The sequence below is a fragment of the Orycteropus afer genome, unplaced genomic scaffold (assembly GCF_000298275.1).
Source record: "Orycteropus afer afer isolate SDZICR_OR568_19922 unplaced genomic scaffold, OryAfe1.0 scaffold00193, whole genome shotgun sequence".
NCBI classification, from domain to species: Eukaryota; Metazoa; Chordata; class Mammalia; order Tubulidentata; family Orycteropodidae; genus Orycteropus; species Orycteropus afer.
In genome coordinates, this window is record NW_006921780.1 from 4,638,615 (window position 1) to 4,664,462 (window position 25,848).

At 50.1% G+C, this 25,848-nt stretch overlaps 2 protein-coding genes across 2 annotated transcripts; both read left to right on the forward strand.

Annotated features, from left to right (window-relative positions):
* Nucleotides 1–4,321: 4,321 nt before the first annotated feature.
* Nucleotides 4,322–17,203, forward strand: CASQ1 (calsequestrin 1). The gene is made up of 12 exons (XM_007947703.2): nucleotides 4,322–4,600; nucleotides 6,480–6,564; nucleotides 7,252–7,352; nucleotides 7,536–7,647; nucleotides 8,027–8,100; nucleotides 8,458–8,588; nucleotides 9,966–10,011; nucleotides 10,428–10,482; nucleotides 10,694–10,794; nucleotides 11,665–11,739; nucleotides 12,886–13,015; nucleotides 16,938–17,203. Exons 1-12 carry the CDS (start codon nucleotides 4,322–4,324, stop codon nucleotides 17,201–17,203), a joined length of 1,455 nt encoding a protein of 484 aa, XP_007945894.2.
* Nucleotides 17,204–23,915: 6,712 nt separating this feature from the next.
* On the forward strand, nucleotides 23,916–25,713 carry PEA15 (proliferation and apoptosis adaptor protein 15). The gene is made up of 3 exons (XM_007947704.2): nucleotides 23,916–24,087; nucleotides 25,356–25,511; nucleotides 25,649–25,713. The coding sequence occupies exons 1-3, from the start codon at nucleotides 23,916–23,918 to the stop codon at nucleotides 25,711–25,713; spliced, it is 393 nt and encodes a 130-aa protein (XP_007945895.1).
* Nucleotides 25,714–25,848: the final 135 nt, after the last annotated feature.

The following is a 25,848-nucleotide window of genomic DNA, read 5'->3' on the forward strand; positions in this document are numbered from 1 at the left end:
ACTACAGAGGAAGAGCACATGACATGGGGCCAGGGGTGGGAGCAAGGGTTAGGGATTCTAAGTTTGACACGATATCTGGGAGAGTTTTTGAGTTGGAGGCAGAGAGATGGATTACCTGGAATGAGAGAGACATGCAATCCTGGGGCTGGATTGAGGTATCAGGGGTAGCAGACGGGGGTGGGTTAGGGCAAGTCCAGCCTGTGTCTGACTGAAGCCCAGTGGGGAGGGGCATTGTCCTCTGTTGAATCCAGTAGCCAATCTGTAGAGTAAATGTCTGGAACCAGCTCTTATCTGCTGGATGTGTTGCATCTGGTTTTGGGGGAATGAAGGAGCCCTGGTAGTGCGGTGATTAAGTAGTACCCAGATACTAATTGAAGGATTGATGGTTCAAATGTACCAGCCACTCCATGGGAGAAAGATGTGGCAGTCTGCTTCCATAAAGATTACAGCCTTGGAAACCCTGTGGGGCAGTTCTACTCTGTCTATAGGATTGCTACATGTCAGAATCAACAAAACAACAATGGGTTTGGTTTGGGGTTTGGGGAGCTGATTACTAGATCCTCATGGTAAGTAAGACCAGGGAAGTCTTTCAAGGATCATAGTAGAGATTTAGGAGGGAAGCGGAGTTCAAACACCTTTGCCCCTTGAAGGCTATCTGTCACCTTAAAGTCACTTTTCAACTCCTTGAAGAACAAGAGCAGGACAAATGACTACCCGCAATACCAAGCTGGGATCAGACAAATCAGAGGATGGGGAAAGGAACAGCTAAGCCCAGCCTTACAAGGAGAGGCCACAGCACCTACCCCAGGGAGGGCAGGACCAGCTCATGTAACTCCTACCCTGAATTCTTCAGATTAGCATGTAGACTAATAGAATTTTAGTTCTAGAACAGACAGATTGTATGGATGAAGAACCTGAGGTCCAGAGAGGTTCCAGTGACTTGGAAATATTATGGTGAATGGTGAATGCGGGACCAGAACTTTGCCTCTGAAGAAAGGAATGGGCACAAGGGAAGGACTCCAGGAAGACTGTGGCCCCTGCTCTCCATCTGCGGTCGGCAGGGCCACTCAAACTCATCCCATTGTTCTGCCTTTTTTCTCTGGTGTCACCTAAAATAGAGACTGTTCCAATACTTTCTGAATCCCTGTAGATTTTATTTTAGGCAAAGTGCCTGCCCCTCTGCCCTAGGCTCCTACAGGTGTTTCCAAGAGCTTGGTCTTGAGCCTGGGCTCCGGCATTCGCTGTGCCTCTTCTCCAGTGAGTGAGCTGTCCCACAGTAGCTGTCCTCTCCTGCTCACCCTCCGTCTGAGTATTTCTTCCTTCCCCTCCACCCCCTCACTCACTTCTGTGCTATGAGCCCATCCAGTTTGCCCTCTGAGTCAGTTCATTCTCAGGCTTCTTTTAGAGCAGAGGATTGGCCATACACTAAAGCATGCAGAGTGAGAGGGGAATGCTAAGAAAAGGTGTGGAAGAAGGGTTTGGAGGCTGTTACAAAGAATAAACACATATGTTAAGTACTATGTCCTATGCCTGGCACTGGGACACAGGCTTTGCATATCACCAGTTAATTCACAACAAACATATTTTCACCACCTCATCCCATTTTATAGATGAAAAAACTAAGTCTATGTCATTCCAAAACTTGCACCCTTAACCACCATGCCGACTAGTCTTGGAATGAGAGGGCTGGGCCAAAAAAAAAACCAAAACCAAGACCCTGGTAGTGATGGAGAAAGAGCCATGGATGGTTCTGGAGGACGAGAGGCCATAGGCTAGCCAAGAGAAGCCACAATAAGTCTAACCAGCCACTCAACAGGCCTCTCCTCAGCGGTCTCTCCCTCTCTCCTGTTCCCCTCCTTCTTCCAACACAAGGTCTCCTAGGGACAGGACTATATCAGTCTGGGGTCCTTCCCCAGTGCTGCTGACAGAGCTGAACCAGAACCCTAGGAGGTTGAGGGCCCAGGGTTTGTGAGTGAGGTGGGGAGGGGGAGTGGGGAGGGGCCAGCTCCTCAGGTTACAGTACCAAGAGCTTCGGGTGTCTGGTGGGTTAAAAATATAGAGGGCCCAACTCAGGGTCATTTGATACCACTGGCTGAGGCCTGTTAAGTCCAAAGGCCTGAAGTCAGAGGCTTAGAGGGAAGGGAATTGAGTGGAGAGCAGAGCATCGAAGAGAGAAAGACAAGGAGATAGGGAGTGGAAGTGGGGGTCTGGGGGAGGATGTGGGTGCTGGAAGGGTTAAGGGTGGAATGGGAGAGCCAGAAAGGTCAAGGAGAGGAATCAGGGGGAGGATGAAAATGTTCTGGCTGTGGGGAGAATCACTGGACTGCTACCCACTGCAGGAGGGGACTAGGGGATGACAGGGCAGGCTCAAGTCACCATTCACTCCTATCTCACACCCATGAGGGTTCAAAAGGTGAGAATCATGTTGAAACAAGTGTAGCGATCCAATGTCTGTGTCCAATGTTCACCCTCCCCCAAAGTGCAGCAGAAGTGAGAAATCAGGGCTGGGTGGCATCCAGGTTGTCCACTGCTGAATGGCCCCACCCACTTCTCCCAGCTTCCTTTGTGCCAATGCCCTATGAGGCCAGGAGATGGGATTCTGAGGTCTCATAGTGCTATCATGCAACACTTTAGGCCTAGCTCTGGCCTTCCCTATGACAGTGACAGCTTTCCCTCTTGGACCCGCTCCTACCATGTTGCTGAAATAGTCTGGCCTTCCTTGCTCAGTCGTGCTGAGGTCCACACCACAGGAGCAGGCAAAATCACTCCTCTAATAGAATCTCATGTCCCTATCTGGTGCACAATGGACACTGACCCTCCAAAAACAGAGATGCCTCAGGGTGGGGGTAGGGGTTTCTCTATAGTCTCCCTCCTACCTGAGTTTACTGAAGGGTCATGAAGAGGGTCATTCCTTGTGAGGGACCCAGAGTTGAATTCATCAACATTTCCCTCACTTCTAGACCAGCATCCAAGAGATTAAATCCCCTCCTCGTAATTATGCTTTGGACCTCAAGTGCACAGAAATAATCAGTTCATGGCACAAGGCCTACGTCTTCTCATTCTCCTCGGGCTAACTTTTCCCCAGGGTTTTTATTAATCCTCTTGGTCTTTTCAAAGGGGTAGGTATGAATAGTAGCAATTCCTTCTCTTTGGAATTACGGTCTGGGAAGTTCCCTCTCTCAACTGGTCTTCAGTTGCTCTAGAACATGGAGCCTATAGGATCAGAGCAGAGAGTGTAAACTGTGGGTAGCAGTCAGATGACTTTCCTCAGAGCCACGCTCCTCTCACCTTGGGCCTTCAGGAGAGAGGACCCCCAAATCTATACCTCTGCAACATGAGATCTGGGCCAGCATATCTCCTCCCACACCCTGTCCTCCTCCTGCATTCCCGAAGTAGGAATGTTGAGTGAAGAAAACGAAACAGGCTGGAGCTGAGCCATGTCACCAGTCTTGGACACGGCTCCATCTCTTATTCAGAGAATGACCTCATCCCTGGTGTTGGTGCTTTAAAGGCAAGTGCAGGGGGTCTCTGTTCTGAAGCCTGGATTACAGTTTTATTGCCCGCCCTCTTCCATAGGATCAAAGAAACCGACTTCATCTAGAGAGGACTCCCAGATCCCTAGGACTTGGAACCAATATCCCAATTGGGACAATTTTGTCTTTCATTATCAATCTAACCTCTGACTCAGAATGCATCCTCCCTTCCACCCCCATTTCCTTCTAATTACACTTGCCCTACCCTCCACTCTCCCTAAGTACCCCTATACCGCCCCTCCCCCAGCCCCAGCTTCTTTTACCTCCGACTCATCTGGTCATATTTTTAGCTCCGGTGTCTCTCCCTTTTCCTTTCTTAATATGGCGATGAGCTTGTGGGCCGGCATGGGGACAGGGGCTAAGGAGCACTGGACATTGGGGGAGGGGGTGAGAAGGAGTTGCTGGTAGCCTGGATGAGAGGTATAGGAGGTGGGAGGATTCAGGCCCTCATGGAGCTATCCTAGCCTCAGAAGGTTATCCATCTCTCCTGCCAACCACGGAGACATATTTAGACAGGACCAGGTGGGGGCTGAGAAGTGCCAATTTCAGGGGCAGCTCCGGTTCCCTCCCCACCCCCTGCTCCTATTCCTTCTCCTGACCCTTTTTCTCTTGGCTCTGTCGGCAGTTTCTCCAGGACCCAGCAGTGTCCTCTGTCCACTGCGCTGGGTTGTCCCCCACCCCACCCCCATCTTGAGCCCCTTACCTCAGGATTCAGGACTCAGAGGCCCCTCCCCACCCCAACTAACCTCCTCTGGACCAGGAGAGCTTACCCAGAGCCCACTACTTCCATGAGCACCACAGACAGGATGGGGGCCAGAGTGGTGCCGTGTCTGCGGCTGGCACTGCTGCTACTGCTGGTGCTAGGGACACCCCAGTCTGGGGTGCAGGGGGAGGATGGGCTGGACTTCCCTGAGTATGATGGTGTGGACCGTGTGGTCAATGTTAATGCAAAGAACTACAAGAACATTTTTAAGAAGTATGAGGTGCTGGCGCTGCTATATCACGAACCCCCTGAGGACGACAAGGCCTCACAAAGGCAGTTTGAGATGGAGGAGCTGATCCTAGAGGTGAGTGGTGGGCCCTGGAGAGCACCCCAGACCCTCTCTGTGCACCCTCATCCCACAGCTCTACACAGATCTCTGAGGGTGGGGTCTGGGGGCAAGGGGCAGTGCCACAGGATCCTTCTTGAGCAACAAGACATAGTGGCATATGGCCTTAGCCAAAGGAGAGCAGAGACTAAGGAATCCAGAGACTCAGGGGGATTGCAGGGGGATCTCTCCTCCATGCTATAGGAGGCTGGGAGTACTAGGTCTGGCTAGAACTCGGGTGCACTTGGCAGAAGGCAAAAGTTAAAAAGGAGGCACTCAGAGAAGAGGGAGAACTGCAATGCAATGTATGGCACCCCCCTGCGCCACCCCACAAACCTGCTCTCCTAGCCAGAACATGCCCTCCCTTCACACATGTTAGGGACTGCATCCCCAAAAAAGACTCAAACCGAATATCAATTTAAATATTCCTGATCTTATATGCATGTCATTTATTTATGGCTGAATGTTTAAGTATCTCCTAGACACCACCATGCCTCCCACTGCCCTCCCAGTGCCCTCTCTCTTCCTCCTCAACTCCAAACCCCATCAGCCCCTACTGGACCAAGTTGGGTGATACCCAGACTGGAAAATTCTTGTGGCTGACAGAGGCTTCGGAATGCCTTTCCCATCGCGCTCAAAAGAGAGAGAGGTTATTGTGAAAAGAAGAAAAAGTCATGTTTGGGGGATAGTGGGGAGATGCAATCCTGCACTTGCTAAGGCCCAGGATGTGTCTGAATGTATTTGTCTGGCCTTCCATGTCCATTCTTCAACTTTGTGGTGTAGAGAGGCCTGAGCTGTCCAAAGCCTGGAGCATTTCAAGGCGAGGCACCAGAGCTGCAGGGCTCACCTTTCTGGGTGTCCCTGCCCCCTGCTGGGAGCTGGAACTGCACTGTGGTTAATGAGCCGAGTATTTTTATCCTGAGTGCTCAGTATCCTGGGCCATCCACCTGCCAACCACTCCCCTCCCATTGCCCTGAGAATCACAGCACAGAGTCTGTGTGGGGGTAAAGCTGGAGGCTGCACCCAAAGCAAAATGAATTATGGTAGAAGATGAGCTGGAGGCTTATGGGGGTAGGGATCTAGTGGCATGACTGCCATAGCCCAAGGACAGGCTGAGTAGAGAGTGAAAGGGGAGCAGACCTGGATGGAAAGAGCTGTGCCCTGAGTCACTTCTCCTTTCTGGGGGAGAGAGGTGACAGAGTGGTGAACGTGGGAAACTGCCCTCACAGCAATCTGACCTTCCCCAGTCCTCAGAGTACGGCCAGGCCGCCACCACACTCCCTCAGTCCTCCTCATGCCACTACCTTAGTTTCCTGCCCTCCACAATTCTCAGTGGGAGTCAGTATGAAGAATCTCAGGGCCTGCTAATGTCACTCCCACTCTGGGCATGGCTTTGATCAGCATGGGGTGCAGGGCAGCCTCAGTCACTCTGAAGCACAGTGCCTTAACATTCAACATAATAAGCACATTGTAAGCAAGCAGCAAAAGTTCAAGAGTATTGAACTAAAGGCCAAGAGGGCGGGTTGTAGGGAAATTGGGAATATTCTGGATCCTAGTATAAGGTCTGGTGGTGTAGTGCCTAAGGCATTTGACTGCAACCAGAAGGCTGACGGTTCAATTCCACCAGCCACTCCTCAGAAAGAAGGTTGGGCAATCTACTTCAGTGGAGATACCACCTCAAAAACCCAAAGAGGGGTTGCTATGAGTTGGCAGTGAGTTCGGTTTTTCGGTTAGTATAAGGTCAAGATGAACTCTAATATTCCCTGCATCTTGGTTGAGTCAGCTTGAAAGCATGAGATGGAAAATACAGGTTAATATGAATTCAGGGGCTAATTTTAACCCTAACCACTCCCTCCAGTTAGCAGCCCAAGTACTAGAAGACAAGGGTGTTGGCTTCGGGCTGGTGGACTCTGAGAAGGACGCAGCTGTGGCCAAGAAACTAGGTAAGGAGGTGGGAGGGGCAGGAAGGGAAAGTAGTGTGTGAGATCCATGGGAGCTGAGGGACTGGGGAAGGCCACCATGCCTATTCTCAAAGACAGGAGTCAAAAACTGAGAATGGGAAGGTTATGGCGGGGGGTCCTGGCAACTCCTTCATTCCTTGTAGAATCCCATGTGAAAATCCCAGAGATGGGATTTAAACACAAAAGCATATTTTAGATGCTGGAGTGGAGGCTAGAGGGTACCAGGGCATACAGCTGTAGGGCTGGAGAAGCCTCTGCAAACTTCTCTTCCAATCCCTCCCTTTCCAGAGCTGAGGTGAGGGGTTATAGCACCCAGCCACCAGGGGGCAGCACAGCCTTGAGCCTGGACTCCAGATATGGATGGGGGAGGGGAGCAGTCAGCAATAATGAAGTCATCTAGTCAGGAATAGCCCATTGCAGTAGAGCCCATTCCAACTCACAAAGTAATAGCAGTGGGTTAAAGGGCTAGCATTCTGGGCTAAATCCAGGGCATGGATATCAAGGGTATAGAGACTAAGGGGCAATGAAGGTGAATGGTACAGGACAAGAGAGAGGGAGAGGATGTGGGCTTGAGTTGGATGGTTGAATGGGTAGCAACCATCCAAGGATTTGGACCCTTGGATCTGTGGGAGGGTTGGGATCATGGTTCACCTCTGGCTCACTCCCTAGGATTAACTGAACTGGACAGCGTTTATGTATTCAAGGGAGATGAAGTCATTGAGTATGATGGCGAGTTTTCTGCTGACACCCTGGTGGAGTTTCTGCTTGATGTGAGAATTTCCTTGAAACTTATTTTGACTTCCCATCCATCTGTCCACCTATGAACCCTAACACACACACACACTTCATGAACATCCTTCCCTCTCCCTGGTTCCTCAGCCCTCTTCTCCCTATACACCTCCCTCTGGTTCTTCCAGTAAGGATAGAAACTCACTCTCTTCCTGCTTTTCCAGGTCCTAGAGGACCCTGTGGAGTTGATTGAGGGAGAACGAGAGCTGCAGGCCTTTGAGAATATCGAAGATGAGATCAAACTCATTGGCTACTTCAAGAACAAAGACTCAGAACGTGGGTAACCCTCAAACTCCTCTGTTTCCTTGCCTGGATCCCCTATTCCATCCATCTCTCCACCTCTCCACTTTGCCGCTGTTTCAGCAGCTCTATCTTCTCATTCCCTACATTTCTTCTTCTCCCTACCCTAGTCACCTCCATCAACTGCTCACATCCCCCTGCACTCTGGGTGTTTCCCAGACATGCACACCCAACATCCCACCTTCCCCCTGCTCTAACCCTACTATATTTTATCCACTCCTAGAGGGTGGGGGCAGGGTTTCAGGATGACCTTCTCCTCAGGGCTCCTCACACACTCAGTTCTACCAAAGAATTTGAAAGAGGCAGATGGGGCAGAACCTGGTTCCCCAGAAACTGACTCTGTGTCCTCTCTCAGATTTCAAAGCCTATGAGGATGCAGCTGAGGAGTTCCATCCCTACATCCCCTTCTTCGCCACCTTCGACAGCAAGGTTCTCCACCTTATGTTGGCTATGTTGGGTCTCCCTCACTCCCCTATGCTGCCTTCCAGCCACCTCTCCCAGAGTCTGTGGGGGACCCTGCCCTTCCCACATGCCAACACTCCCCAAGCACCCTGGGCCCTTTCTGCCTCATAAATTTGAGAGCTGAAAGGGCTTTAGATTACCCAACCCACCTCTTTCATGCTGAACCAAAGCCCAAAGAAGAAACTTGCCCAATGTCACAGTGGTGATAAAACTAGGATCCAGTTCCCTTACTCCCTTCCTTGAATGTGTTCTCCCATAAACTCTGCTTCTCCACTTGCTCCTGCGTCCACCTGCTCCACTCCTCCCTGCCCCTGACCCCTGAAGGTGGCAAAGAAGCTGACCCTGAAGATGAACGAGATCGATTTCTATGAGGCCTTCATGGAAGAGCCTGTGACCATCCCAGACAAGCCCAATAGTGAAGAGGAGATTGTCCGTTTCGTGGAGGAGCACAGGAGGTGGGATACTGGGGCATTCCTCTGAGTGGGATGTCCTCCTCCTTGGGCTAGAAAGCCCGCCTCTAACATGGGCTGGGGGACTCTCAGCCCCCCTGGCAGCTGGTCCCATCTGGAGATAAATGTGCTCTGGGGAGCAGTGCCTCTTGATACACTGATGATTTTGCAGCATATTCTACAGCCCAGGACTTAGTCTCATACAAAGTCACATACAGAGGAGGTCCTCCTTAAATGGTCATTGGGCTGTTGTGATTTACACAAAGTCAGCACATGAGTGCTGTCTCTATTATTATATTTAACCTTTTAAACAACCTCAGTTAAAGAGGCTACACAGGTTGTGTCAGAACTAAGATTCTAACCCAGGTCTGTCCCATGTTTGTCCTAATACATTACCCTACACAGGTGGTTCTCAGTGGAGGAAAGGGGGAAAGACATTTTGCCCTCCGGGGGTTATCTGGTAATCAATATCTGCAGACATCTTTGTTTAGGAGAGTGCTACTGACATCTGTCTAATGGGCAGAGGACAGGGGTGCTGCTAAACATCCTATAGTAGAGCCCCCTACAACAAAGAATTCTCTGGCTCAAAAATGCCAATAGTGCCAAGGTTAGGAAACCCTGTTCTACACAAACACACACACACATACACACACACAACTCTCTTCCTTCACAGTACTCCACAGCTGGAAATGCTCATTCATCAGTGAAAATGTTCCTTACTCTTCCTCTCTCCTGCTAGATTATGGTCCCCTTTATCTGGTAGAACCCTGTTTGCCTTGTTCAACTCTACGTACACAGCACCTAGCACAGGGCTTAGAACATATCAAGCACTCAATGTTATTGAATGAATGGCTGCATAAATAAATACCCAAATAAATGAATAAATGAATACCCAAATATCCAGTTCTCTCTCACATTTCTCCCAAAAGTCTCTCTTCCAGTCCCCTTTGCACAACTTCCCCTCTCCCATTTGCTTTCACTGTGCAATTATCTGGGCCTGGTGCCCAAAGCTTTAGTCTTTGTCAGTTGGCTTTGTTCTGAGCCACAAGCTGTCTGTGACCCGGGCATGACCCAGAGGCAGCCTCTGCCATGGGGACGCTCTGGAGGGGGCCGTACTTCCCACCCACTGAGTTGTTGTTAGGTGCTTTTGGATCTATTCTGACTTATAACGACCCCATGTGACAGAGTAGAATTGCCCCATAAGGAAAACCTGTAAGGTTTTATTGGCTATACTCTATGGAATCAGATTGCCAGGTCGTTCTCCCACAGAACCACTGGGTGGGTTCAAACCACCAACTTTTCAGGTTAGTAGTTGAGTGCTTAACCATTTGTGCACCAGGTTCCTTACCCACTGAGTAGTCACCTGCTATCTATCTCTTCTAGATCAACCCTGAGGAAACTGAAGCCTGAGAGTATGTATGAGACCTGGGTGAGTGCCTCTGGCCAGGGCCAGGCCTTCGGGGGATCATGGGTTGCTGAAGACTCAAGTCCTAGGAACATCCCACCCTCTGTTCCTCATGCCCCGCTTGTAGAAAAGACAGTGAACCAACAAAGGTTGAAGGTTTTCTATTCTGAAGAACATATCAGGAGTTGGGAGGCAGACATAAGTGGATGAAGATGACAAGGGAAGCACCCCAAGCTCTGGGACTAAAGGGAGTTCCAGAGGAGGTGTGGGGGCCCCGGAGCTGAAAGGGGCAGTGTCACTTGGAAAAGGGTCGCCACCACAAAAATATACCTGGCCAGACGCTGGATTTCCACAAAATTCAGGTTTGAGGAAGGTCTAGAGAGTCTGTTCTGGACACTCCAACTTCAGGGAGTATATCTAACCCTCCCTCCCCTCAACAGGAGGACGATATGGATGGAATCCACATTGTTGCCTTTGCAGAGGAAGCTGATCCTGGTGAGGGAGGAACACTGATAGGATTGGATAGGGGATGGGCAGTAGTGGTGGGAGAGAGATGGGTGTGATCGTTGGAGCAGAAAGTTTGTAAGCAGCCAGGGGCTGGAGATAGGGCATTGTGGGAAGCAGGGAAATAGATCTCGACTCCTATTTCTTCTGTCTCTTGCCTCTCTGCCCCCTCCTCATACTTCTCACTTATTTTCCCCCCAAGACGGCTATGAGTTCTTAGAGATTCTCAAGTCTGTGGCCCAAGATAACACTGACAACCCTGATCTTAGCATCATCTGGATTGACCCTGATGACTTCCCCCTGGTAAGAAGCTAACAACTTGCTCATACATTGTTGTCCTAAGGGAGGGTGGGTCTCAGACCAAGGCATCTTCTAAGGAAGAGTTTGTTTCAGAGAACTTACCCCCATCTCCTATCTGGCGGGACTATGGGAGGTTATACCTGTTGCATGCTCAAGGGCACTGTGGGCATTGATGTACCCTAAGATGGGAGAAACAGGTAGAAAAGAGAGCTGCTTGGGACAAAACATATAGTTCCCAGAGCAGAGGCTAGGTAGGTACCCATGTGCCCAGGGTTGACTCCTTCTAGAGAAAACCAGAGTTCTGGTGAGCAGATGGGCATGTTAACTCTGCACATGAGTAACACATTCAATCATAGATTTCATATCTCAGGGGATGGTTGTGTTCCCAGCTGAATCTCCAACACTTAGCACTCATCATTGACTGCATAACTAAAAGAATAAACAGAGATGTGAGGAACAGGAGCAATCATCAGGTATAATCACCTTATTTTAGAGATGTAGAACGTGGAGGCCAGAGAGAATTGACTTGGTCAAGATCATATAGTCAGTTAGTAGCAGATCCAGGATCTGAACATTTCCTATTTAGTTTTCTTCAGGCAGAAGAAGCCAGTGTCCCCTCCTGATTCTTTCCCATTGGGATTTCAATTCCTTTACTGTTCAACTCTACCCATTTCCTTCAGGCCCTACAGCTGGACTCACTCCCATCCACTGCAGATTCATAACGTCTTCTCTTGCTCCCTGGGCTACCCTCATACTCACTCCCTTGGACTTAATGTGCTTCTGTTGTTGTTATGTTGTTATGTGCCATGGAGTCAGACTCAACTCAATGTGCTTCTAGACTCATTAAATTGCCATATTTGGGTCTCTCTACAGCTGGTCCCATACTGGGAGAAGACATTTGACATCGACTTGTCGGCCCCACAAATAGGAGTCGTCAACGTTACAGACGTGAGTTTTCTCCCTTCACTCCCCGTTGGCCTCCAACTCTGCTTCTCAATATAGCTAGCTCCTCTCTGCTCTGCTCAGTAGGGATTTAGTCCCTCCCAGAGGAAGTAGGCATGCCTACTCTCATGGCTGGATGGACGGGAAGATTTATGACCTAAACACTCCTTGCCTCCACCTGTTGGGACTTGTTGCTTCTCCTTCAAGGTCTAGTTCAAATCTTCTCCTCTCCGTGAAGTCTTTCTAGGTCTCCTGTTTAGAATCATTCTTTCCTTGACACTTCCAGAGTCCACTGGCATCCACAACATGATGTTTATATGGCTATTTATGTATCAGGTCTGTCTCTCCCAGTAGACTTTGAGCTCTTTGAGGACAGAAATCTTATCATGCACCATAGTAGGTGCTAAAAAAAAAAGTTTGTTGAGTTGAATAAGCCACAGTCTTTGCTTTCATAGAATTCTCAATCTCAGTTGGGGAAGCAGACATGTATTCTATTAACTACAAGATAAGGCCAGATCTGACAAACTTTATACAATAAAGGTAAAAAATAAAACATCAGGAAATCACATAAGAGAGAAAAGTGGTTTCTGCTTCAAAGAACCAGATAAGGGTTTAAGAGGAAGTAGAATCTAAAATGGATTTCAGTAAGTGAAGATTAAAGAGAGTTACCTCTAAACTAAGCCAGAGCAAAAGTTTAAAAATAGAAAAATTAATATCAGGTTCAAAAAAAGGCAAGTTGTTTTGTGTGGCTTGAGGGTCTAGAGGTCACTGAGGATGGTCCTGGAAAAACAGATCACGGAAAGGCTTAAATGCTGAAGGGTTGCTGACTTTAATCTATAGGCCATGAAATGCATGTGGCCAATGCTTTTGCATGTTAGTTTGTTTTCAGAAACTCACTATGCCAAGAGCATGAATGGAAGGATGAAGGGAGAAGGTCTCTTTGCCAATCCACCCTTTCTTTCCACTCACTCTCACTGTCACTATTCTAATCTAGACCTTCACCTGGACAGCTTCCTTGGCCACTAACAGAAGAAGGGAAGTGGCAACCGACAGGGGATGCAGGGGAAGGATATACAGTCCAATGAGCAGAAGGACAGGTCCAAAGACCAGAGCCAGGCTTAGCTTCTGCCCCCTGCCCATGCTATCTCCTAGGCGGACAGCATATGGATGGAGATGGACAATGAGGAGGACCTGCCTTCAGCCGAGGAACTGGAGGACTGGCTGGAAGATGTTTTGGAGGGCGAGATCAACACAGAGGATGATGACGATGATGATGATGACGGTGACTAGTTGCCATGGCAACCATCTTCCAGTCCCACCTCCTCATGCTCCCTCCTGCCTTCTCTATCCTTCCCTGAGCTCCTCTGGGGACACTAGGGCATTCTCTGTCACAGGGCCCATTAGGGTCTATATGCAGTGCTGAGACCCAGGTACCCCTCATCTGATAAGGAAAGGAGCTACTTTTCCATAGACATCAGCCAAGCCCTCTTATCTGACTTGTATTTCTTGTCTCCTAATTTACCAGTGTCTATTATTTGTTTCTTCCATCACTCTCTGCACTCTTTCTCCTGATTCTCTTCTTGCCATATCTACAGGTCCCCTTCTCTCCTATTCCCTCCACCTATGCAACCCGTCCCCCACTCTCTCAAATCCTATATCCTGACCGTCTAATCCCTGGCCAGGAGGAAGGGAGGGTACTGTATTTGGAGCTGTATCACAGCAATCTCTTGTTAATGTATTTGGGTCAAATGAGAGGCCTCAATAAAGAGATCTGGGGCAGCATGAGCAAGTGTCTGTTGATGCAGTCTCGCCCCTGTGTAGGGGTGTGGGGGCTGGGTGTGAGTGCCTTGTTAGGAGTGGGCTAGAGGACTGTGATAGCAGGGAGTTGGGGCTCCCTCTGGGCAGGCATCCCAGAGAAGCCTGGTCAACAAGCCTATTCTGAACACATGGTGTTCGTCCAGCGCTGCTGTTAGGCTCTGGGAGAACAGAGCGCCAGGCCTGTCCCTGCTCTTCAGCTGATCACCCTCACTGGGAAGTCAAGGCAAGCACACTACACAATTGAAGAGAAACAATGCAATAGGTAATTAAGTGATTACACACTATTGGATAGCACCCTCCCTGCCGCTCTTACTTGAACTTCAACTATAAGCCCAAATGACACTTCTTCAGTGAGGCCTTTCCAGAGCAGGCCCCTCCTTGTAGTCTTCTCATCTGGCTTCCCACTGTTCTTTCTACACAGTCAGCACATTCTATATGGCTCTTCATTTACACGTCTATCCTCCTCACTAGCCTGTGAGCCTCACGAAGGCTTTTTCCACAGAGCCTGGCTCTCAAAGCATTCCTAATCAATCAATGTTTGTTCAAAGAAGGAAGGAATGAGAGAACAGAATGGACTCCTGAGAGGGATCAGAGTGGACTGGATGGCTTCATAAGGGAAGTGAGAACTTTTCTAGGCCTTAAATGAAGAGTAGGATTTGACTAGGAGCAAAGGAGTTGGAGAAGGGACATTTCAGTTTGTGGAAACATCAAAAGTATAGGCAATATGTGCCTATCATATTGGGGACACAGAGAAGACTAAAGAGACAAGAAGTTCAAGTGGTGGTAGTGAGGTTGGGTAGGAATAAAGGGCTAGTTTGTGCAGGTGTTTGAATTTCATCCTGGAGCTGGGGGTGGGGAGGGCAGCATGTAATCTGGCAATGGCAAACATGATGGAGATGGGGAAGGGAGATAATGAGATACTGGAGGGAGCGAGTCCAACCCTTACAATCGGAGACTGCTGTTATATTCAAGGGAAACATGAGAGAACATGGACTACTGTATGGCCATGCAAATGGAGAGGAGTTGGGTTTTGTACAGTGAGAATCCCACAGGTCTGGGCCCTGCTGGGGGTCCTGGCAGAAAGAATCCACATTTTCTCCAGGACAGGCCCAGGCTGGGGGTAAGTGTAAAGGAGTCTGGGGAGTGAGGGGAACCAAGCAGCTAAGAAGCCCATGGGAACTCTGATGGCATAGTGCCTAAGGCATTTGACTGCTAACCAAGAGGCTGGTAGTTCAAACCCACCAGACACTCCTGGGAAGGAAGACTGGGCATTCTATTTCCATAGAGATACCACCTGGGAAACCCAAGGAGGGGTCACTATGAGTCGGATCCGATTCGACGGCAGTGAGTTTGGCTTGGTTTTTTGGTACACTTTTTGTGGATTGAGTGTAAAGGTTGCTGAGAGATTTTCAGGCCTTCTAAGTGTAGGAAGGATGAGATCTGAAATTAGAAAAGTTTTCACTCTCCATAGACAAATCCAGAAAGTATTCCTAGAGGAAGTGGCATGGGTATAGAAACTGTATATTCATCCAATTTATATCAGTTTAATAAGTGCTTAATAAATAGTATGGGCATTGAGCTAACACTATAATAATATTACGGAACTTACAGTCTAGCATAGGTCAGTGAAAAGCCCTGACTAAACAGCAGCTCCCATTTTTTAAGTACCCATCTGTACTAGTCACCAGACTTTGTATTCCTAATCCTCAGAAGAACCCTGTAAGATAGGCATTGTTATCCTCAGTTTATTGGTGAGGACACTGAGGCTTAAAAGGGTAGATTGCCATGGAGGGAATGGAGCCTGGATGAAGCCCACATCCCCTGCAGCTCATTGCCTCTGGAAGACCTGACCCTTCCACTGAGAAACTACATGTCTGTAGATTAGTCATTTAGTCAGTGAAATGATTTTTGGCCCCTACTTACACAGGTAGTTGTGAAGAGCAAATGAGATCTATAAAAAGGAAAATCATGAGGGTGTGTTATTCTCAGAGGGGCAGTGACAGGGGCACACTGGGGGTGAGGATGGTAAAGAGCAGAGACGGGCTTTGGCCCCAAAGCAGCAGGAGCTTGGGCCTCATCCAGGTACAATACAGACCAAAGAAAGGAAGGGCACATTTGAGGCCCCCTGAATGGCACAAATGGTTTGCGCTCTACTATTAACCTAAAGGTTGGCAGTTCCAACCCACCCAACGGTGCCATGGAAGAAAGGCCTGGTGATCTTCTTTCATAAGATTGTTGTTCTTAGGTGCTGCTGAATAACTTCAACTCAGCGACCCCATGTGACAGAGCAGAGTTGCCCCACAGGGTTTTCTGGCTGTGTCTTTACGGAAGCAGATCACCAGGTCTTCCTCTCATGGAGCCAGCTAGGTTCAAACTGCCAGTCTTTTCGGTTAGCAGCAGTTTTTAACTACAATGCCATCAACCCTATGGAGCAGTTCTACTCTGAACCACATGGGGTTGTCATGAGTTGGAATCAATTATACAGCAATGGGTTTGTTTGTTTTGGGGGAAAGGGTTTCTCTGCTGGGATGAAACCAATGGAGGCTACGGTGTCCCCAGAAATGACCCAGGACACTTATGGTTCTGGGACTGCTCTGTCGGCTGGGTTGGCTTCCCTTTTCCCAGGGCCAGAGGCTGCCAGAGTTGAGGAGACCCCCTTGGGCTGCAAATGGGGGTGAAAACAGATACTTCCCCAATTCTTTCTTTCCTCTTTCAGTCTGGCTGAGACTCTGGGGCGAAAAAGTCCCTAGGGTGGAGGGGAAGTGAGAGCTGCCATGCTAGGCCTGGGCAGAGCTGGGAGACAGCGCTTTGTGTGCCTTTGCAGGTTGTCTATATTTGCATGCTGAGCTCACTGCTGCTACTTTTCTCCCCAGAAAATAAAATTACATCATGGTGAGGGGAAGGGAGGAGGAGGGGTGTATTTGGGAGAGGTGAGAGAAACAGAAAAGGGTCTCGTTCCTTGGTCATCACTCCAGGAGCGAATACCCAAGAGATCTGGGGAGAGAAGAATCATAGACCCAAATTAAGGGAACCTTGTTGCTTGTCTTCCCACCCCTATGTACACCCCTCAACGGAGATAAAAGTCTTTTCAGTCATATACACTACCACACCCCTGACCCACAAGGAGTAGTCTACCTGGTGAAGAAAGAGGTTTTCCAAATACCAAATCCAACAGCAGAGAGAATCCTGAGGCTAAAGGCTTTCCAAGACCCTAAACCTTTAACTTACTCTGCTCCTCCCAAGGTCCTAGCAACCATGGTCACTGAAAGGTCAGAAGGGGAAGAGGGCATCCACTGAAAAGGAATTAAATCTGGGAAACGCATTTTGCAGTGGAAGGGGAAGAGGCAGCGTCCCTCCTCCGGCCTCCGCCCACTTCTGTCCCCCAGAACCCCAGCCCCTCAGTCCCCCGCCCCCTCGAGCACTCCTCCTTCTCCTCTCCCCTCCCTGCCGCTCCCGCCCCCCGCCCCTCCCCGGCTCTGACATCACGGCCCAGCCTGGTGGGGTGAGGCGGCGCTGGGCTTGGGCTTGGGCTCCGCGGGCGGAAGAGGCGGCGGCAGCGGCGGCTGAAGCAGCGGCGGCGGAGGAGGGAGCCAGAGAAGAGGCTCCAGACGCTGGTCAGGAACCGGGGGATCCCGAAGTGCCCGCGCCCTGAGCGCTCAGCCCCGGAGGTGGTGAGAGGGGCGGGGGGAGATGTATTGCGGGGAAGGGGCAGATTTGGGGTCTGGTCTTGGTGCGGTGTTGATCCGGGACGCGAGGGCCCTCTTGGGAATGTGGGGGCCCGAACGGTCTGTCTCTCGCTCGGTGCGTGTCGACGGTGGCGTGTGTGCTGAGGACAGAGTGGCCTCGGCCGCCTGTTCCACACAGAACGCCAGTTGGGAGCCGGACCCGGGCCTGGCGATTAGGATGGAGCCTGCTTCCCGCCCAGCCGGCTCTGCCGGGCCAACTCCCGCCCCTCCTTCCTCTCCTCTGGCTTCGGACTGGCCTTCGCCGGCCTGGCGCTCTCCCGGCCCACCCCTGCCTCAGGTCCTCCCGCATCATCCCCTGCTTCGAGAGCTCCAAAGCAGCCCCAGCCTACTGCACCTGAGAGGTGGAAGAGGCCAAAAGTATCTAACATCCAACCCCTAATTAATTTCATACAATCTATGTCAAAATTGACAGGGACACACACACAGAAGACACGCCAGCAGCACACAGTGACACACACCCATGTGACTCTTACACACAGTGTCTCACACACATCAAATCACAAACGTCCCTGCACTACGCATCCAAACCCCCCACCACACCCCCACTGCTTCCCATGTGTGATGGACTGTGGGGCTCCAAGAACACGAGTCTGATAGGACAGCTGAGTGGATAGAAGGGCCACTGCCCCAAGTCCACCCTGACTTCCTTTACCCAGTCCTGGGCTTCAGATTCCTCCTCTTTAAAACAGTGGGGAAAGATGGGAGAAAATCCTGGTCTCATTCTTCCAGAAGGACAGGGAGGATCTTGAGGGTAAGTGAGCTGGTGCTCTCAACTGGGAGAGCAGGGAGGGTAGGGGCTTCTGGCAGCATCTCCTGCTGAGTCCATTTGGAGCTTAAGGTGCTGAGACTGGCTAGTTTCTGGGCATCAGGAAGGAGGAGGGGGTGGAAGAAAGAGGGAGAAGAGGAAAGAATGAGTATGAGTCAGCCAGGGATGGAGCCCAAGTTAGTGAGAGAGAATGAGGGGAATGTGTGTGAGAGGAAGACAGAGACATCAACAGAGGAACAGAGAGCCAGAGAAGGACCAAGACACAGCCAGGGAACCAGAGGGAAGGAGGAAGTGCGAGACAGCGATGGTCAAAAGAATGAGATGCTGCTGGAGAATGGCCTAGACAGGCTCAGAAATTAGGGAGGGTAAAAGCAGGATGGCATTGAGACCTTAGGGAATCAGGGCAAACATGCCTGTTAAGGGTATCTTGTTTCTCTACACGTGTCTGGCCCCCAGGCTGTCAGAGCCGTAATCTCTTTAACTGCTTTTCCCTTTGTGGTTACTCTGTTAGGGAAATTGCCAGGGACACCCTAGGCTCTCAGCTTCCCTGGTTGCCTCCTTCCTCACTTCCGTGACACTTGTGCCCATCATGTGTGCATGTACTGTCAGGCATGGAGAGACTCACAGTCATACAGCATCCTGCCTCGCACAGATCCTCATGTACAATATCAGACATCTCCCACCAACCTGTATGCTGGATTCCCAGGAGCCTCCCTACCAAACTAATTCTATCTCCTTGCAGCTAGGATGCTCACCCACTCCTAATAGTAGCTCCGAATATTCAGATGGGTACACTGAATCCTAAGTCTTCAAGGCTCCCCATGTTGGGATGGGTGGGTAGGAAAAGGTGAAAGGGAAAGGAGGAAAAGAGACTTAGAGACTAGGCGGAGAGGAAATGGATGGGGTAGAGCCAGAGAGATGGGAGAAAGAGAGGCAGAAATAGGGGCAGGGAGAAACCAGATGGGCTAGCGAGAGTCATAGCCCCATCCCCCTCAAAACTATCAGGAAGCCCACCTTGCTCCATCCAATGCCAGGTCTCCCTAGTGCCCTGGGTCTGACTCTTCTTCTCTTAGACTAAGAGCTGAAGGCTTAGACCCTGCCTGTATGCCCAGTGATGACCCATTGTGCTTCCTGGAGTGAATGTTCACAACCCTCACTTCCAGGCTGATCTGGAGCGTCTGCACCTTTTTCCTTTGTTTGTTTGTTCCTTACAAAGATAAAGACTCTCCCAAAGCTGGAGAGAAGCTAAGGGAGGAAGTCAGTTGAGTATAACATTAAAGGAAAAATTAGGGATGAAGTCTCTGCTAGACTTGGGGACTACTACAACATGGGGGCCAGATGATCATTCGGAAGATGATGGCTGGAACCCTGCTCTCTCACTTCCTACTCCTCTGCCTACCCCCTTTATTGCAATCCCTACCCCCATCCCCAATTTCCAGACAGCAAAAGATGGCAGACTGGAGTGCCTACAAGCCCCTCCTCACCATTTCAGAGACCTCCAGGTCCTTGCAGCTGTGTCGGATTGCCCCTCCCCTCAGCCTTAGACAGCTGCAGCAGATGTAGGGAAGGGAGGGGCTGTATTTCCTAATCCTTGGGCTTCCTTCTCTCTTCTTAAATTTACTGGGGATTTGGAAACAAAAGCTAGGGAGAGGAGGACTTACAGAGAGCATCCAGGGGAATAGGGACACTTCTTTGGGCCTAGGCCTTTAGAGGGGTAAAATGGGCAGCATCAAGATAGAGGAGGACCTAAGGATTCAGGGGTTTGTGCAACTGGTTAAATGCTTGCCTGCTACCTGAAAGTTTGGGATTAGAACCCACCCAGGTGCTCTAGGGAAGAAAGACCTGGAGAAAAGCGAGAAAAGATTACAGCCAGAAAGTGGCTCTACTGCTCTTCCTCTTGGGAACCTGCCTCCTGGCCATATACAGCCCCTAACATGCCTCTGGGGCTTGTTCACCTGGTGAACAAAAAGAAAAATCACAATGACTAACCTATAAGAATATCTCTACTTCCCACCTTGTGAAGGGAGTGGGATCCTCTGGGCAGGACAGACCTGGTCTCCAGAGTAGAGCTTTAGGGAATACATTTAGGCACTTCATCCCTCACTACCAAACCAAACTCAAACCCACTGCCAGCAAGTCAATTGACTCATAGTGAGACCCCTGCTGGGTTTCCGAGGTGGTAATCTTTATGGAAGTAGATTGCCTTTCTTCCACAGTGGCTGGTGGGTTTGAACCGCCAGCCTTCTGATTAGCAGTCAAATATCTTAGGCACTGTGTCACCAGAGCTCCTTTCATTCCTCACTAAGTAAACCATATTGATAGGACACACCTCAGTTTTTAAACAATCTGCCATGAATTAATGTCAAAGTGCAGAGCAATTCATTGGTGCTGCTATCTCCTCCACAGGTGGTTGTCCCATTATGCCAGGCTTCTCAAAGTGCCCCCAGGGCTTGCCTCTTTCTCCCCATGCCTATGGAGCACCTGCCCTACACCCCTATGTCATCCTCCCAGCTCTCTCCCTAAAAAGTCAGTATAGAATGATCCTTGCCCTTGTCCCTCTTTTCACCATCCTCAGTTGGTCCTGCCTTTGTTAGGGTTCTGCCTGGGACCAGCTTGGAAGGAGACGAAGGAAGGAAGGAAGGTGTGAGGAAGCAGTGAGCAGAGCAGAGAATGAGCTGGGAGGGAAGGGAACTGACTTCCTGGCAGCCTTGGCTCCGGTTCCTGCCATGGTATCCTGTCCCAAGAATGGCCTCCGCCCAGGCTGCCTGGTGTTCCCTGGGCAGTTCTCTGCACTGCTCTAGAGATCAGAGTTTTTTTAGAACCAGTAGGGCAGACGACTTCTCCACAGGCCCTTAGGAATTCTGAATCTCAGTGAGGAAGGTGACATGGGAGGTGAGGGAGCCAAGCTTCTGCAAAGTCCTGCTGTGGCCAGACCACCGCAAGGGCACTGGTCAATCAGTGGGGTTTGAGAGCTATGTAAGATTTCACCTTCCTGCACCCCCAAATCCGCTGCCCTTTGTCTCTATTGCCACACCCAGGGCTGGGCAAACGGGGTCTCTCTAGAGAGGGAGGGAACTAGGCTAGCCTGTCACTGCTCCCTTGGAGGGCCTCTATCTCCTGTCCTTTCTGCTCCCTCTTACTCACCACTCCCCACACTCCTCCCATCCAGTGGTGTTATTGTCCTGACGACTGTTCTGGTCCACTGGGGGTGAGGGAGCACCCAGAACTGAGGTTGCCATAGGAACAGCTGAGCTGAGGCTGAAGCCTTCTCATCATGGACTGTGTGCTCCCCTCCCCCCCCCATTCCTCATTTGTATCCTCAGTCTTTTTCCTTTTCTCAACCCCAGTTCTCCCCTACATTCTGTAAGCTCCTCTCAACCTGCCTTTTCCCTGGATGGAAGCCTGTGGTTGTATACTTTTTTTCCACAAGCTCTTGCTGTGCTGGCTCAGACACAAACACACGTACCACGTACGCACACAGCCAGTGCACCCACAGCCCATATCCAATGCTGGCATGTACACATCTGTTTGTTAGCAGCACATCCATACACACACACAAATACCCAAATGGGTATTGCCTCCTCCACATACCTACACCCATCCCCAGTCATCAGCATCTACCCAGAGAATGCTGGCACACTCACATTTCTCCCCTGCCACTTTTAACATTCTCACCCCCACTTCTGCTAGGGCCCTCCTTGTATCTGTTTCACTCCCCAAGAAAGCTCCTATCTAGTACCCCCACCAACCTTTGTGGGTGGGTGTCTCACACACACTCATTCCTTCCCACTCACCACCTCAGTAAGTCTGTTTTAAATTCAGAGCCCTAAATCTTAACTCCTCCCAAGAGATACACACACGCACACACACTGCTCCCATAGGATCGTTCATATTTACAAATGCTACTTTTCCATGTGAAAGCAGGTCAGGATAACCCTAAATTCTGCCCCCTTTTCCAGCTGATGGCTTGGCCCCAGGGCCCCCTCCACTGGGGCAGGGGCTTCTCGGCGCACCCTGTCAACTTCCCATACTGCCCTTGCCCTTCTGGTTCTCTTCACCAATACCTCCCCTCAGCCCCCCATTCTTATACCCATTTCTAGACCCTTTCCCCATAATCCCCCTCATCTACACTGATTTCTGTCCTCAGATTAGGTGGTGGTGGTGTGGCCTGTGCTCCAGAGCCTGCTGCTATGACCTAGATTTCAAGGCAGAAATGGTTACTGGTGCTGACAGTCACAGAGCATTGTTCCTGGCCCTGGCTGGCAGGGCCACTGCTGGGCCCTTCTGTCTGGTTGCACCTGGGTGTACAAGTGAGCGTGTCTATGAGTGCCTGTTTCTTGCTGCAGGGTCATGCTGACTGGCCCTGCTCTCTGGCTCATTGTGTGTTTGTGTCACGGTGCCTGCCACCAAAGACAGCTTGTTTGTTCTGGTCCAGTAGGGTGTTGGGAATGGGGACTTCTGTGTTTGGGGCCTCAGTGTAGTGACATGCTTGTCTGCCTCAGTTTCCATGCATATTGGCCAGAACGGGTGTATTAACTAGCACCCTTTTGTCTGCCAAATGCCTATCTCAACATTGGGGTGCTCTGTGGGCAGCCTGAGTTAAATACATGGCCATCTAGTTCCTTTCCATCCCTTGGTCTAGCCAGCGATAATGACATGCTTTATTTATTCTGACTATAAAACAAGTATGCTTGCACTGTGGGAAATAATGCCATTTTTTGAGCTCACCACTAGAACTTCATATTATCAATCTAGAAAGTTCATCCTAAGGTTTGTCCTTCCTTCTTCCTGCCTTAGCCCAAGTACCTATTTTAATGAGCGGAAGGAGGGTCTTGAAATGTGTTCTCTATCTTCTCTTCTAAGGATCTTAATGAAAAGAGAGATGGGTTAAGAACCTCTATGAGATCTGGCCTTGCCCAACCCCCTGGGGGAAGTCAGCAGGGTGTTGATGCAGGAAGGGTAGAAGCCCCCTTCATGCCAGACTCTCCCAAAGCTGCATCCAAGCCCCCCTCCTCCTGCCACCCAGCCAGCCTGGGAACTGGGCAAGGCGCCAGAGCCAGCCGCTTGGTATTCTTGGGCGCGGGGGCTGTAGGCACAGCACAAAGGCTAAGAGAGAGAGGGCTGAGTGGGGGCCTGGTAGTCATCAAGGGGGAAAATGGGCTCTATAAAGGTGGGGGTGGTCCACTGCTTCCCCTGACCACCCCCCCACAAGCTCTCAATACTATACAGGGCTGAGCAGAGAGAGGCCAGGGGGCTATTAGACCAAGCAACTAGGCATCCATTCAAAATGAACCATTAGTGAAGTGATGGGGAATTGACTCGAGGGACCCCTTTACTTCTGGAGAAGCTAGGACACATGGAGAAGCTAGGACACACGAGCACGAACCAACCCCCTCCAGTCCCTTTTCAGCTTCTCACAGCCACAAGTCTCTCTCTGATTGTTTTTGTTTTTTTGGACAAGGGGAGGGGTTGCAGGTGGGTGGGGCAATTCCAGAGGGGGGGACTTGAAGGCAGCGGGTGAGAAAGTTGAATTCGGAATTGGAGCAGGTTGCTATGGTAACCTCCTCCTCAGTCAGGGGAGCTGTTGCCAGGGTTACTGTTGGGGGGGGGGAGATGATGGGGGAAGGTGTGACTGTCACTGTAGGCTCAAGCCTGGTTCCAGCTTCTAAGTTTTTTCCTATCTACACCCTGCCTCCTCCCCTGGGTCTTCCTTTTCCTCCTCCAATCCTGGTCTTCCCCACTCTTAGGCACATACCTGGTAGGATAAAAGGGGAATGGGTATGCCAGTGAGTGAACCAGACCCCAAGCCTCAAGCTTTGTCCCTTCTCCCTTTGTTGCCTTCCAACCTAGTCATGGCCGAGTACGGGACCCTCCTCCAGGACCTGACCAACAACATCACCCTTGAAGATTTGGAGCAGCTCAAGTCAGCCTGCAAAGAGGACATCCCCAGTGAGAAGAGTGAGGAGATAACTACTGGCAGTGCCTGGTTTCGCTTCCTGGAGAGCCACAATAAGCTGGACAAAGGTGGGGGAGGGGAGCACAAGGGTTCTGCCATCAGCCTTTTGGGCTCAGTTCATTCAGCAAATAGAGATAAACCCAAAGCTTTTCTCTTGACAAGGTAGACTAAAAGAGATGCTTTAAGAGAATATAAGGGCTCTAGGGCACTGATGTTAAACATTTTCATTCTGCCCCTTGGCAGTAAAAAATGTTATCCAGGTATTACCATACTATTATCACATATAAAACAGAACATAAAAATAGAGACATTATGAGATTTAAAATTAAAACTGGAAACACAAGTTCTGACATTTTCTTACCCACTGTTAAGAGACCACTGCCTTGGACAGGAGAGGGAGGTCAATGAATCGGAGCAGTCCCACCTAGCTCGGGGCTTTAGGGAAGAACTGATGTTTAATAATACCCTGAAAGGCAAGTAGGTATTCAAAGGCAAGATCCAGAGGGGATGCTAGGCAGAGGAACACGATCACAGGGGTAAGGGAGTGCCTGGTATGTCTGAGAAAAGCAAAGGGTTCTGCTTGGCTTGGCTGAACATAAGATACATATAGAAGTGGCTAGAAAGATAAGGCTGTGCTGTTGAGGGATCTGAGTGATAGGGTAGTTTATACGAATTTGATAGGTGTTGAGTGATTTAGGTCCCTTGAGAAATACTAATCTGCCTGTATAAACAAGAGGAAAGGAATCTGAAGGACACATCACACATCACAACTAGACTAATGAAATAGTCAGAGATGAAGAGCTGGGAAAGAATGTCCACGGGCCTCTGGACTCTCCCAACACTGGCCAAGCCCTAAAGAACTTTCTGGTAGTGCATATACCTTCTCTCATTCAGAATATCTATGTCTTAGCTAGGCCCAGAATCTCTTCTGGGTTGTCCAGGGATTCCACTTCTCCAGTCCCACCAGGGTAGAAACTGGTACTTACTCAGGAGATGAAAGAGACACGGTAAGTGAGGTACTGGGAAGGCAGGTTACTTTGTCTGTTCTCCCCTCCACCCAGCGTGAGTCCTGGTATCTAACCAATATCCTTCAGTTTATATCCACTATCTACAAGCTTCACCGATCAACTATTTGCCTTTCTTGGGAACTTCTTGTACTGTGATCGGGGTGCCTCAGCTTTCATTTCCTGCTCAGTAGCCCTTCTTCTTATAATGTTGCCCCTTCCCAATAATGAATGTGAGCAACTCAGCCTTGGTTCCAGAGTCCTGGTCTGGTAGAATTAGGGAAGCTGACCTCTGCAGCTTAGTTCTGATCCTTAGGTCTCCTGCCTTCCAGACAACCTCTCCTATATTGAGCACATCTTTGAGATCTCCCGCCGTCCTGACCTACTCACTATGGTGGTTGACTATAGGACTCGCGTGCTGAAGATCTCTGAGGAGGATGAGCTGGACACCAAGCTAACCCGTATCCCCAGTGCCAAGAAGTACAAAGGTAAGAGGCCCAGTGCCTTCTCATCAATTATCCATAGGGTACTTGTACTTTTAGAGAATGGTGGCTGATGATTACTGCACTTACCTGGCACTTCCCACAACTTCTCTCCCTGGACACACATCCCTTTTTGCCTGCAGACATTATCCGGCAGCCCTCTGAGGAAGAGATCATCAAATTGGCCCCCCCACCGAAGAAGGCTTGAGCAAGGGGGAAGAAGAGGAGGAAGGTTGGACCTTCATCAGACCACTCCCTTCCCCCATTCTCCAAGGGAGGGAGCAAGGGCACCCCCCATCTACCCACTTACTAACCTGGTCTTAACCCCCTTACTGTGCGCGTG

What these genes read in the sequence shown, in the direction of transcription:
- CASQ1 (XM_007947703.2), top strand. Translation starts at nt 4,322, where the DNA reads ATGAGCACCACAGACAGGATGGGGGCCAGAGTGGTGCCGTGTCTGCGG. An exon ending in TGGAGGAGCTGATCCTAGAG is followed by an intron (nt 4,601 to 6,479) that starts GTGAGTGGTGGG and finishes CACTCCCTCCAG; the next exon opens with TTAGCAGCCCAAGTACTAGA. An exon ending in GAGTCGTCAACGTTACAGAC is followed by an intron (nt 11,740 to 12,885) that starts GTGAGTTTTCTC and finishes GCTATCTCCTAG; the next exon opens with GCGGACAGCATATGGATGGA.
- PEA15 (XM_007947704.2), top strand. Translation starts at nt 23,916, where the DNA reads ATGGCCGAGTACGGGACCCTCCTCCAGGACCTGACCAACAACATCACC. An exon ending in CCACAATAAGCTGGACAAAG is followed by an intron (nt 24,088 to 25,355) that starts GTGGGGGAGGGG and finishes CCTGCCTTCCAG; the next exon opens with ACAACCTCTCCTATATTGAG. An exon ending in CAGTGCCAAGAAGTACAAAG is followed by an intron (nt 25,512 to 25,648) that starts GTAAGAGGCCCA and finishes TTTTGCCTGCAG; the next exon opens with ACATTATCCGGCAGCCCTCT.